The 14553-nt window shown below is 43.5% G+C and overlaps 1 protein-coding gene across 1 annotated transcript; it reads left to right on the top strand.

Annotated features, from left to right (window-relative positions):
* The first annotated feature begins 592 nt into the window (after positions 1-592).
* Positions 593-13282, top strand: LOC139168213 (antihemorrhagic factor cHLP-B-like). The gene is made up of 7 exons (XM_070753724.1): positions 593-879; positions 5268-5378; positions 6359-6440; positions 8212-8375; positions 9101-9211; positions 10018-10119; positions 12757-13282. The coding sequence occupies exons 1-7, from the start codon at positions 679-681 to the stop codon at positions 12985-12987; spliced, it is 1002 nt and encodes a 333-aa protein (XP_070609825.1). The 5' UTR covers positions 593-678; the 3' UTR covers positions 12988-13282.
* Positions 13283-14553: the final 1271 nt, after the last annotated feature.

The raw sequence follows: 14553 nt of genomic DNA, 5'->3' as shown, positions 1-14553 counted from the left end.
CATGTAACAACTCTTCCAAGCAAGGTTGTATGCACATCCTGAAAATCGCTACCGGAGCATAGCACGTGACCTCTCTGGTACCAGGCAATAACTGGTGTCCGGTACTTGCTACCTCTTTAATAAAATAGATGGATTTGACAACTGCAATGGTTGCCATTTTGGACGGCGTAAAGGCTAGTCTGGGGACAGATCATTCCAGAAACGGGTTGAATTAGTTGCTAGGAGTCAACGTCTGTTGGGTGGCACTTAATCTCTATTAGTTAGGTCAGTAATGGAACTGAGGTTTGACACAAAGTCTTCCATATAAATCACACTATTTTTGTGCATCATTGATATATAATTTCATATTCTGAAAATACCATTTTCTGCAGCGCTATCCTGGGATGAACAGGACTGACTGACTGGGACAGTTGCTTTCCTCTTTTTGCACAATCTGCATTTTCCCTCCTTACATAATCAAACTTTGCCTAGATGTCCCCACATATTTATTTTGCCTTTCCTCTTGTTTGCAGGACCTTTGGCAATATTGCCTCCTCCCAAGTAAGCCAATGCGAGTGGTAGGTGGTGGTGTTGGCAAAGCAAACAGAAACACTCCATAAAAAGGAGCCCCTGACGTCGGACCCTCTGAAGTCCACCTTTCTTCCCTTGGCGCCTTGTGCATCCTCTCTGAATCCAGCCATGAATTCCCTGGTAGCTCTCGTGCTCCTGGGTCAGTTTATAGGAGGCACATTGAGCTATTTCTTGTACCCGCAATTGGACTGCAACGGAGAAAAAGCTAAGGAGTTGGCAGACCTGGCCGTGCACTACATCAACGATCATAATCTACATGGATACAAAGTAGCTCTCAATGTAATCGCGGATGTTCATTCCCAGTCCAAGGTAAGTACAGTGGGAGGAGAATTTTTTCTAGTTTCATTTGCTAAATGAATAACAGGTGATTTTTTTCTGGGATGAGGGAAGGATTTGATGTTATGCCTTTCTGCTGAGATTTGGGCAATTTATGGCCTCATTCTAGTCAATGCTCTATTATCTCATAGCTTCCATTTAAGTTGAATTGCTAGACAGATTCAGACAATGCGTGTCCATCATTTTAGAAACATAGAAGATTGATAGGAGAAAAAGACCTCATGATCCATCTAGTCTGCCCTTATACTATTTCCTGCATTTTATCTTAGGATGGATATATGTTTGTCCCAGGCATGTTTAAATTCAGTTACTGTGGATTTAACAACCACATCTGCTGGAAGTTTGTTCCAAGCATCTACTACTCTTTCAGTAAAATGTTTTCTCATGTTACTTTGTTGATAGTGACACACAATCCCCCCCACCCTGTCCCATTGAATGCTTATGCTTCTGACCACTGTTTTTTTTACCTGTGAGATCCTTAGAAAGGGAGAGTGGTCATCTCATGATCTGCCTTGGATTATTTAATGGTTCAGTGTGTGATGGAAATCCAGGAAAGGGTTCATTCTGCAACTGGGTTAAGTGTTGCATGGACTCTCCAATGGAGAAAAATGTTAGCTCCCTACCAACAATCTGATCTTCATTCCTGTCCCAAACATTTGTATCTATAGAGAGTATCTATAGATAGACAGGCCAGGACTACCCAATGCAATTTTTTGGAGTCCAAATCAGCGGGTTCAGCCTGGTTCAGCCTGGTTCTGCAAACCAGTAATGGCGGCTGCAGGAGGCTCCACCCACTATCCGGGACACTTCTGCAGGAACTGGTAGCAACACAATTTAGAACCCTCTACTGGCCCCAATGAATAGACAATATGTACATACCTGAACCATGCAATGTCGGAAAGAGGCCATTTCTTCCTCCAAAACCTGGCCAAAAACAACATCTGGGAAATCAGCTGAGATCCTCGTACCACATGCAGAACAGATCAGATGCTCATGTCAGTCTTGTCGATTCCTGCCTTGCAACCTCCAAAGGAACTGTGTTTCTCTTAAGGCAGGATTGACATTTCCTGTTGGGTGCATTTTCTTTAAAGCAGTTTTTATTTATTTTATTTCGTCAAAAACATGCACAAGGTAGCAGGTATTGGTATAAACATAAACAAAAGCAATATAAGTACAGTGGTACCTCTACCTAAAAATGCTTCTACTTAAGAAATTTTCTAGATAAGAACCGGGTGTTCAAGATTTTTTTGCCTCTTCTTAAGAACCATTTTCTACTTAAGAACCTGAGCCCGGAAAAAATTCTCAAGAAATTTCAGAGCGACATGAAGGCCCAGCCAGTTTCCTGCCATTCCCCCTTTAATCCCAGCCATCTCAGGCTTTTTTAGGCTGCCAGAGGAGCCTTTCGGTGGTGCTTAAGGAGACTTTGGCATCCCAGAGAGATCGGAGCATTTTCCTTTCTCTGGGCGCTTGGAGAGGGAATAAACCACTTCGCTGTGGTGAGTCCTTCACGCTGCCTGAATACACCTGGCGTGCGGTTGCCTCCTGGAGCGTCTGGGCACGCCAAGGCAAAAGAGGGTGCTTCAACCCAGCTGGATAAACTTGGTTTCAGCCAAACCGAGGAGTTGGTTACAAAGCGAGCGAGTGAGAGGAAAGGGAGGTTCCCCTCTGCTGCCTGGCTGGATTTCTCTCTCTGGCTCAGTGTATGGGAGGCGTGTGTTCCTCCTTGGCGCCTCAGAGTCAATGTTCCCTCTAATTTTTTTTCGGTGTGGGCGGAAAAGTATAGTGTCTGAGCGACAGTCCCTTTGGGACTAGGCGGCATAGAAGTATAAATAAATAAATAAACAAATAAACAAATAAATAAATAAATAAATAAATAAATAAATAAATGAATGAATGAATGAATGAATGAATGAATGAATGAATAAATGAATGAATAAATAAACAAACAAATAAATAATAAAAAATTCTCATTTTTTTATTAAAAGTAATTAATAATAAAACAAACCCAAAATTTCTTACTATTATTACTATCTTCTCTTTTTCCATCCCTGTCTCCTCCCCCCTTGTGTGTATGTGTCTGTGTGTGTGAACTGTTGAACCATTTCCCATAACAGGTGAGCTATTGGAAATGGTTCAAGAGTTCACACACACAAACAAACGGCTGGGGGTTTTTTTCTCTGTTATTATTCGAGTGCTTTTTACCATATGCTTTAAATCAAGACTCATTTCTCTCTCTTTCTCTCTCCCCCTCTTGCTCTCTCTCCCTTTTTCTCACTTTCTCTCTCCCTCTCTTTCTCTCTCTTTCTCTTTTTTTCTTTTTCTCTTTCTATTGCTTTCTTTCTTTCTCTCTCTCTCTTTCTTTCTATCTCTCTTGCTTTCTTTCTCTTCTCTCTCTTGTTATCTCTCCCCCCTTTCTCTCTCTCTCTCTCTTTCTCACTTACTTTCTCTCTCTCCCTATCTCTCTCTGTCAGCGAGGGGGCTGCGAGAGCGCTTTCTCCGAGCGTTTTGGGAATGCCTGCCCTGCCTCTACTGCAGCCCCCTTGCTGGAAGTCTAGGACGAAAGCGCTCCCAGCGAACGGGCTGCGGGAGGGGCGGGGCGGGCATTCCCAAAGTGGACGGAGAAAGCCCTCTCTCGCAGCCCCCTGGCTGGGAGCACTTTCGTCCCGAGAAGCCAAAGCCGCAGCCGCCACCGCCGCGAGAGAAGTCGCACCCCAAGGCAGGAGGCGGCGGAGGAGGAGAGGAGGCGGATCGGGCAGGTGGGGGGCAGGGCCGAGAGGCCAGGAGAGCAAGGGGGCCGGAGGCACCGTGGGGAGGCAGGGGCGGCCACGTCTCCCTTTCCTCCTACTGCCTGCACCTCCCCGCCCCCGCCCCCCCGTGGGCTGGCAGGGGGGTGGGGAGCGCACGCTCAAGGAAAAGGGTGCGCAGGGGGGTATTTTGGGGGGCGCATGCACGCACGCGCACAGCTTACAGGGAACGCTGCTCAGAGTCCCTCTTTTTTTTCTTTAAGCCTTAAAGTTTGGGATTCTTTTTATTCCCCTCACCTCACCTCTTTCCCTTAGTAGCGACTGTCCTCCTCTTCTTCCTCCTTCTTCTCCCAGCCAAATTCCAAGCTTTTATTTCTTTCTTAATGGGTTTGCACACATTGCCGCTGGCGACTCACCGCTGGCGAGGGTTGCGGCGTGGGCTGGGGAAGGAGGCCGCCATGTTGGGGCGGAGCCTGCGGCCCCCACATCATCCCCGGGGGCCGCAGCGCGGCGTTTGGGTGCTTGGTCACCCCCTGAACCGGGCAGGAGGGAGGCAGCCCTATGAAGGGGCTGCCTCGTGGCGTAGTGCCTCCTGCCCGCTGGCGCTGGACACCCGCCCACCCTCCCTCTGTTACAGGGTGCATATGATGGGTCGCCCTTGGTGGGGCCGAGTAGGAATTTTTTGCAGTCACAATGAATTGGCCGAATTGTGGCTGTTTTTTCGCCTACTCCACTCTGTGCGTGGGAGTGTGGTTAGGGGGTGGTCTCACCAACTAGCGCCCCCCCTTCAAGGTCACTGGGGGGGGGACGGCCGAAAGGGGGCGGAAATGGGCGTAAGCAGCAACTGTGTGATCTCCTTTAGGGGCACCTCTACTGAGGTGAGGGGCGAACTCCTTCTCGGATTACAGGGCTAGACCGGCTTGGGTTCGGGGAGGGGGTCGCTCCTGTGGCTCGCTGCCTGTGGCGTATCAGAGACCAGTGGCGAGCCATCCCACACGCCGTGGGGGCGTGGCATTGGGCAGGGGGCAGGTGTAATTTTACCTGACCCTGCACCCGGTCAAGGAGCTTTCGCCGTAGAGTTGCTCAATTGAGTTTGTTGGGAAGTTAACTCCGCCCCCATTTGATTTATGCACCTTTGCAGGTCACGTGGTTTAATTGGCTAAATAGTTAATTTGAATTTTGTTTAATAAAAGTGACCCTATTTATACCCACACCTTTGTGTCCGACTGTTACTCCGCCTGCGCCGCAATATTTGCTTTTACATTGATTCCTATGGGGAAAATTGCTTCTATTTACAAACCTTTCTACTTAAGAACCTGGCCTTGGAACTAATTAAGTTCTTAAGTAGAAGTACCACTGTACAGATAAATTTGGACAATAGGACAATAAGATTGTGAAGGTAGGCACAATAGTGCACACATGCCCACCCTGTACAGACTTCTTAGAAATGGGGTGAAGTCGACTGTAGACAGTCTAGAGTTAAAGCTTTTGTGGTTAAAGCTTTTGAGAAGCACACCAGGGAAAGATCTATAACTTGCGCATGAATTTAAACATTTCCGAGTCCATTAAGGCAACAGAGACAGAAATATGAGTTATTCTCCTAATTTTTCGTTTTAGGGACGCGTTGAGGAGGCAACCTTCATTGACCTATATCTTCTGGAGACAGATTGTCATGTCTTGGATCCAACTCCTGTCGAGAATTGTACTGTAAGACCACAGCATGAACATGTAAGTGTTTGAAGGTTTCTGAACATGCAAGACTTTGGGAGAAGACAGGTGGCTTCTTACCACTCTACCAAGAGTAAATTGAGTTTCTGAACACATACACACACAAACTGATATATTTATTTGTTTATTTTGTCAAACGTGTATATAATTAAAGACAAAGTACAAACATGATTATGAATATATAGTACAAGCATGGTTATGAGTACATGACATTTTACAAATACATGGGAACATTGGGGCATAGACAATAGGCATGTCATGAGGTCAAAAGTAGACAGTCTAAGGTTAAATTTTGGGGGATTTGCGAGCTCCTTTCAACTGCAGTTTTGGGGACGGAGACAGAGGTGGAGGGGATGGCATCCAAAGATGGACGCCATCGTCCGCTCAACAGCTGATCTCACTGTATTTTTCCTTTGATCACTGTTGTCTCAAAATGCCCCGAATAAAGCCCTCGGCAGTTTCAGTCTCAATCATAGATCTTCCCACATCAGGCAGTATTGAAAAGTGCTGTCTCGAGCTAATCAATTATCTATATCCTGGATCTTTCATCATAATCCGGCGGGAGCAGCGTCTCCCAGCTACCTCCTGCTGCCCCACCGGAACTACAACTTATTACTCTGAGAACTTCTAGCAAGGAGCTGTCTGGACCTCCTTCTTCCCAATTAAACTATCTAAACTTTGATGTCTTTTGCTTCTTTGGACTGCAACCCCTCCCACCTGGGAATTCAGACTAAAATCCACTACAGTGCATGAGCTACTCTAATGATGACAAATTAGTCTACCCGAGTTACTAATGCACTGTGTCCATAGTAATAATCTCCAATCTCTTAAGAACATAAAATATGCTGTAGTGGACCATAATAAATGCTACTAATGCTATTAATCCCCCAGAAGCATCAGTTTTAAAGCACTAACCCAAAATGGTAAATCATGTTAAGTTGATTGTTAACATGTTTAATGTGATGCATTTGTGTCTTTAGGCTGTTGAAGGACACTGTACTCTCAGGATTAACAGTGATGGGACCAGCACCAGGTTTGCTGCAAAATGCCACTCAAAGCCAGGTAATTCATCTTCATCCCTCTTAGATTCTTAGCTGGGCTCTGCCACTTGTGGCCTGTCCATCTGGCCCTGCTGCTTACAGCAGCTCCGCTGTTCGCGGCCCACATGGCCCTTAATTTTGGGGGCCTCACTCCATGCCACCAATTGCTTACAAGGCCTCCTGCAGCTTTTGCCTCGCCGATCATCTACAAGGTTGTATCCTCAAAGCTTGTATTTTTTGTTCTCATTCTTTTTTGCCAAGGTAAGATTAAAGCATTTGTTGCTTGAGATTCAAAGTTGCCAGTTCTCAGACTATTGCTATACATGGTCAAGGTCTTTTTGCTCAAGGTCTTTTTGAAGGGTAAAAGTATTGCCAGTGGTGTTGAATAGTTTAACATTGTCAGCAAAGAGAACACAGTTGCTTATAATATGGTTACAAAGGTTCTTTATGTAAAGAATAAATCATGTTGCTCCTAGAACGCTGTCTTGAGGGAAACCACTGTTGACCGGTGCAGGGTTTGATAGGGCACTCCCTATTTTAACTATTTGGTGTCTGTTTGACAAGAGCATAGTTATCCAATCATGAAAGGGACCAGAGATGTCACAAGATTTTAGTTTCCAAAGTAGTTTATCATGTACTACTGAATAAAAATCTTTACAAAGTCTATGTAAATTGCGTCTATTGATTTACCTTGATTGAGTTGTGTAGTCCATATGTTTTTGCAGTGGGGGAGTTGCAGGTTAAATTATAATTTTTTTCTGAAACCATGTTTTTCTGTTTGTTAGAGAATAGATTGTTAGTTTCTAGGGGGAGGGTAATGGATTGATTAATGATAGATGCCATGACTTTGCAAGTGACACAACATAAAGAGGTTTGTATGCAATTTTCAATGTTACTTGGCTCTCCTTTTTTGAAGATAGGGATGACTGTGGACATTGACTATAAATTGGATAAGAGGCTAGTTCTGAAGGATTTTTCAAAAATTATGCTAAGAGGTCAATCATGCTGTGATCACTGTTTGTCTTAAGCAATTTACCAAAGCAAGGAGAGTGGGGGCCATTCTGATCTCTGGGAGGAGTTGATTCCAGAGGGCCGGGGCCACCACAGAGAAAGTGCCAGACGACATTGTTTAGTCTGGCATTGGAAGAGGGCTCTATTATTTGAAGTCCATAAATTGAGTGTAAATGGTTGCAGAAGATGAGGTTAAGATAATTGCTGAGCCTAGTATTGTTTGTTACTATTTGTTCAAGCCCTAGATTAGTAATAGCATTGTAAAGGGTTGAGGGTATGGGCTCAGTTGAATATTTATCTAGGTTCCATTTATTTAGGGTACGTTGAAGTTGCCAAGAAAACTATTGGATGGATCAGGGTGGTGTATCTGACAATAGCTTATATTGTACTTTAACACAAAGTGCAAAAAAAAAAAAGACTTTGTTTCTCAAATGTTCCTTCCAATATTTGGGGGGCTGCCTCAGAGAAGAGGGGTCAAGCTATTTTCCAATGCACAAGGAATAATGGATGGAAACAGAATAACCTGGAAATAAGGAGAGGTTTTCTTGAAAGGTTCCAGTGATGAAGCTCCCACAACCTCCGAAGACAAGATGTTGCTTTGGTTGATTGAGCTTCATCACTGGAAGCTTTCAAGGAGGGACTGGACTGCCATCTGTCAGAAATGGTGTAGGGTCTCCTTCTCGGACAGGGGGTTGAACTAGATGGCCTACAAGATCCCTTCCAAGTCTGTTAATCTGTCTGTCTCTATTAAGGCCCTTCTTGACATTTTTTTTTCTTTTCAGATTCTGAGGAAGATGTGCGGAGACACTGTCCGAAATGCCAAATTCTGCTGCCTCTGAATGACCATCATGTGGTAGAATGTGTGGATTACGTGATCCATAAACACAATGAAAAATTGCCGAATCATGCTTATCAAGTCCTGGAGATTTCAAGAGGGCAGCACAAAGTTAGTATGCAAATCTTAAAAAATAATTCCAATGACCTCTTTCAGTTTAATGCTTTGATACTTCATATAACAAAGAGGAAGCAGGAGGAGACCGTGGAATTATGCTCTGCAAATGTATCGGAAAAGAACCAGATACCAACAAAGTAGTAGAGAGTACTTCCCACAGAGTCGGCCTTCTCCAGGTCCCATCAACTAGACAATGTTGCTTGGTGGGGCCTACGGGAAGAGCCTTTTTTCCTCTTTCTTCCTTCCTGGCCTTGGTAGGTGGCCACGTGAGGCTGGAGGGGAGCCGGCCAGGAGAGAAGGAAGCTCATCCGAGGCCAGGAAGGAGGAAAGAGGGAAAAAGTGAGGAGCGCAGATGGAGCAGCAGGGGAAAAAAGGAGAGCCCAGCCAAGACTGGTAATGCCAGAACTTACTGCCACCGGTCAGCTGGAACTGGGCATGCAGCTTCATTTCCGCTGGTGGAACTGTGTTCCATCTCATCCTGCCTGCTGCCCACTCCTGCCTACATATATATGTAAATTAATTAATTCTCATGGTTGAGCAGAATGGGATGGACTAGAAGACCCCCCAAGGTCCTTTCCAGCTCTATTCTATTGGTAAATATTCTAAAACAGAAGCAAAGGATTTACCATGTAAAAGCTAAGAAATCCCATTCTCCCAGCTCTTCACTTTTCCCATTTCTATCCACAGCCCAACTGAAACATTTCTTGCTTTTATTTCAGTTTGAGCCTGAAGCCTTCTATGTGGAGTTTGCTATTGTGGAGACCAACTGCACTCATCAGGAAATCCATGACGACCATCATCACTGCCATCCCAAACCTGTAGGAGAAGCAGTAAGTGAGAAGGGTCATCTCCAATCCTATCTGAGCAATTGCCATCTCTCTCTCTTTCTCTCTTTCTCCCTCTCCCTCCCTCCCATTTCTTTCTCTTTTTCTTTCTTCTTTCTTTCTTTTCTCTCTGCCTCTCTTTCTTTCTCTCTCACTCCTCTTTCTTTCTTTTCTTCTTTTCTCTCTCTCCCTCCTCTCCCCCCTCTCTTTTATCTTCTTTCTTTCTTTTCTCTCTCTCTCCCTCTCTTTTATTTTTCTTTCTTTCTCTTCCTCTCTACCTCTCTCATTTCCTTCTTTCTTTTTCTTTCTTCTCTCTCTCTTCCTCCTCTCTCCCCCTCTCTTTTTCCTTCCTTCCTTCTTTCTTCCTTCCTTCCTTTCTTCCTTTCTTCCTTTCCTTCCTTCCCTTTCTTCTCTCTCTCTCCTACCCCTCTCCTAGCAAACCAGGACCACATTCCAAATAAATAAACAAGGCCAAATACTCCATACAGAAATATACACTTGACTCTAGCTCTCACCAGCCCAAATCCTACAATTAATTAATTAATTGATTAATTAACTTCAATGCCACCCAATCGCGAACAACAATATAACCTTTGACCTCTATACAAAATTAATTTCTTCACAATTTGCCCCAATATAATGCACTCCCCATCCCCTTCCACAAACCTCCAGTAAACATCTGAAAAACATTTTGATGCTGTATAGTCTAATGAATTGGGTTGTGATCTGATCAAATTCTTTAATTCACTAATAACTTTTTTGTTTCATATGGACATATCTTAATTCTTCCTTCTCTCCCTCTTTCTCTCCAGCATATTGGATTCTGCAAAGCAACTGTGTTTAGATCACACGATGCCACTGAAAAACCTAAAGATGAACAGTATGAGTCGGACTGTGTCATCTTTGATGTCAAGGTATGTATGATAAATTCAATTTTGTTCATCTTCTTTCTTCTTTCTCCACACCCGAGTTTCTTATCTTCATCAACTTTAAAGTGCGTAGACTTCAACTCCCAGGCTGGTTGGGGAATTCTAGAACCTGAAGTCCATATATCTCCTGATTTTTCTTATCCATTCTGTCCATCTCGGGGCTCAAAATTGACTCCCTATAGCATCTATAGATTCCCCCGCGTCCCTTCACATCAGCAGATGCTGTGATATATAATGCGGTTTGTTTGGTCTTGGCTTAGCATGATGCAGCCTTAGATTCTTTTATTTATACTTCCTTTTCTCTGAGATTATTATTTTTAACCTCACTAGGACCCTTTGGGTTGTAGGTTCGGCTGAAACAGAATACAGTACATGAAATTTATCTAGCCAGGAAGAGTTTGAATCTAATCTCCTCAATTTACCTCTGACTCCTTAATTTCCATTCTATTCATTCAACAAACTGTAGTTATAACTATTTGTTTGTTTGTTTGTTTGTTTGTTTACTTACTTACTTACTTACTTACTTACTTACTTACTTACTTACTTACTTACTTACTTACTTACTTACTTACTTACTTACTTATTGGATTTATATGTCACCCCTCATATGCCCTACAATAAAAAAATAAGAATGGCCCTCGATTAATCGAAGGATTAATTGCCGGTTTAAATTTTATTCATTTGACTTGTACTCCAACATTTGCCAACTGCCAAGTTAGAGGTAATCCTCAATTTATGACCACAACCCCAAATTTTGATTCCTAAGCAAGACTGTTGTTAAGTGAGTTTTGCTCTGTTTTACACCTTTTCTCGACACAATTGTTAAATGAATCACTGCAGTTCAGTTAGTAGCATGGTTGTCAAATGAATCTGGCTTCCTCATTGACATTGCGTATCAGGACGACACAAAAAAAGCGATTCCATGACCCCATGACACGGAAGAGTGTCAGTTGTCAAGCATCCGAAATTTGACCACAAGGACGCTGCAATGGTCATGGGTGTTAAAAAATAGTGAGAAGTGAATGAGGAATATTGAAAATATTAAGAGCCGTCGATTTTCTTGATTTTCTATTTTCAATTTCCAGTGGATTTTCTTAATTCACTTTTGTGAATTCAAATCTATCTATCTATCTATCTATCTATCTATCTATCTATCTATCTATCTATCTATCTATCTATTTTGATCTCTATGCCACCCAATCCAAAGGACTCAGGATGGCTTCCAACAATTAAAAAACCTCTAAAAACCTAATAAGACTAATATAAAATAGACACAACAACATGCATACACACCAATCCTTCACATTCATATATGTGGCCAATGATGTTAATTTCAGGAGCCCCGGGCCTGCCGGCATAGCCAGGTCTTTGCGGCCCTACGAAAGGCCAGCAGGGCGGATGTCAGGGGGGAGTTGATTCCGTAGAGCCGGGGCAGCCACAGAGAAGGCTCTCCTCCATGGTCCCGCCAACCTGCATTGCTTAGTCGACAGGACCTGGAGGAGGCCAACTCTGTGTGCTCTAATTGGTCTCTGGAGGTATGAGGCAGGAGACAGTCCCGTAAATAGTCTGGTCCTAAGACATATAGGGCTTTATAGGCAATCACCAACGTCTTGAATTGTGCCTGGACCAATGCAGCTGGCAGAGTGTAGGTGATTCATTGTGAATGAGCAGAAGCAAAAACCAAGATGGCAGCGCCTGTGGTGCCGCCAAGGAAACCAGTTTGGGCGCATTTTAGGCCTGGGTCGCTGCCGGTTCTAGCAACCCAGGCCACTAAGTTAATGCCAGTTGTAAAGAACCAACTTGAACAGTAATGAGCTGCTGCCCCCACGGGGAGATGGGAACAACGCAGTGGGAGTAGTAAGTTTATGCACTACTTGTTGAATACTTAATAGTTTTTTTATTGTCCTTCCTTCTCTACTAAGTTAGTATGACCCTGAATTATTTTTAAAATAGGAAATAATTAAATAGATTTTTTTACTCATAAATGCTTTAATTATTATATATTAACACTGTGCTCCTCAACACATTCACATGTCATTTGTCCTTTTTGTGGGTATTCAAATGAGAGTTAATCAATTGAAAAAGAGTCCAAGCACCTATTTGAAAACTTATCTTGGTTGGTAAGCCACTCACACCGAGTCACATGACCTTTAAGCCACCACCACTGGTCACATGATTGTCAAACCACTACCACCTGGTCACATGGCTAGCAAGCCACTCCTACCTGGTCACATAGCCATCAAGCCACACCCACACAATAACCCAGGGCCACAGCGTGGCAGTAAAAATTTTGGCAGCCCATCATTGGTTCTGAAGCAACAGCAACCCACCTCTGAATAGCACTTGGATTTATATACTGTTTCACAGTGCTTTGCAACCCTCTCTAAGTGGTTTAGAGAGCCATCCAATTGCCCCCAACACAGTGCTTTGCAATTGATTCCTCATTTGGAAGACCGAGTCAACCTTGAGCCTAATGAAAGTCACTCTGCCAAATTGCAAGCAGCCAGGAGTCAGCAAAAGTAGTACTGCACTCTAACCACTGCGACACCGTGGCTCACGGTTCAACGGCTGAAGAAAATTCATCTGTGTTTGTATGTTGTTCTTTTGTTTTGTTTTTTCCAGGAGGGACATTCTCGCACCCATTTGATTGACCATCACTTTGGAAAACACGTTGCTTCCCCAGCACACAACAATACTGTCCTAGACCTTGCCCATTCGCACAACGATAAAAATACCCTACATTCTGTGCCGATATTGGAAGAGACTGAGGATGGAAGAGAAACTGTAGTAGACCATGGTCACGAAATAGACACAAAAATTTGTCCAGGAAATATTTATCACTTCAAGGTGTAAGCCAGCCATGCCAGAGAGCAGAGAGAATCCGCCCAGTTAGTGCAAAGCCCTTTTCCAAATCTGAATACAAACCTTGAATCTAAAAGGGGAGATTAGCCTGGTACATTACAGTCTTGGCCAAGTGTTGTGATTACCCGTTGTTGTTCTTACGAGAAAGAGGCTTTGTACTTGTGACTTTCTGCTTTTTGCTTTTAAAACTGTACTCATTGTGAACTTAACATCTGTTGAACAAAGTCCAATATATTGACAGCAAAAGGCACGAGGTACTTCCTAAATAAAATATTCAATTCTAAAATGGCTTTGCCCTTTGTTTTGCTTTGAGTGGATTTGGTCACTGGGTGAAACTACTGGGAATTATAGTTTAGCATCTCTAGGGAAGGACAGTGGGTCCACCTATTAAAAAAGGCCATCTTAAAAGCCACAGGACTGTATGTAAGGCAAATAATTAAAGGTAAAAGGAAAAAGAAACCGCTATGGTTTAGCAATCATCTAAGGGCTATAGTCAATGAAAAAAAGGCTGCCTATAGGAGGTATAAAGAGTCTGGAAGTATAGCTGAAAGGGAGGTGTATAAAATGAGACAGAAGGAGGCGAAACAGATAATATATGCTGCTAAAGCCTCAAAAGAGGAAGAAATTGCCAAATCTGTAAAGAAGGGGGATAAAACCTTCTTTAGATATATTAGTGATAGGAAGAAGAAAAACTGCAGCATGACGAAGCTTAGTACCAGGAATAATACATGCATTGATGGGAATAAGGAGATCGCTGACCATTTCAATAGCTACTTCTGTTCAGTATTCTCCAAATACACCTTACAAAATAATACTATAGAGGGATATAGTATTGCTTCCAGCTGTACGGATTCAGCTCCAGTGATCGTAGAAGCCGATGTCTTAGAAGAACTTGAACAATTAAAGATAAATAAGGCAATGGGTCCAGATGGCATCCACCCCAGAGTTCTTAAAGAACTCAGATCTGTCATTGCTACCCCCCTGACTGATTTGGTTAACCAATCCCTGTTAACAGGAGATGTTCCTGAGGATTGGAGAATGGCCAGTGTTGTGCCTATCCACAAGAAGGGCAGTAGAGAAGAAGCTGGTAACTACAGGCCAGTTAGCTTGACATCAGTTATAGTTAAAAGGACCGTTGAACTTACCTGAACAGTCTTCTCGATGCACTGCAAGGAGAGTCCAACGTGGGTATTTCTCCAGTCTCATTGGAGGGACTGAGTTTTAATTATAAACATTATGCAGGTACCGCCCCCTAGCCCACCAGTCATAAAAAATGAAGGAGCAATAAACTATAAACTTTTTATTAAACACTGGAAGGCAAAACTGACTAAAAATAACGTCAATAATGTCAGGAAAAGCCCTTGGTCCACCAATCGGGTGGGTTTGGACTCTCCTTGCAGTGCATCGAGAAGACCGTTCAGGTAAGTTCAACGGTCCTTCTCCAATGCACTTGCAAGGAGAGTCCAATGTGGGATGTACCCAAGACATAATAAACGGGAGGGAAAATTAGGCCCAAGGGCGTTCATGTGGAACACACCCTCTGCAACACCCTCCTCC

This window comes from Erythrolamprus reginae, chromosome 5, assembly GCF_031021105.1.
Source record: "Erythrolamprus reginae isolate rEryReg1 chromosome 5, rEryReg1.hap1, whole genome shotgun sequence".
Lineage (NCBI taxonomy): Eukaryota > Metazoa > Chordata > Lepidosauria > Squamata > Dipsadidae > Erythrolamprus > Erythrolamprus reginae.
This window is presented reverse-complemented; position numbering and strand designations above follow the sequence as displayed.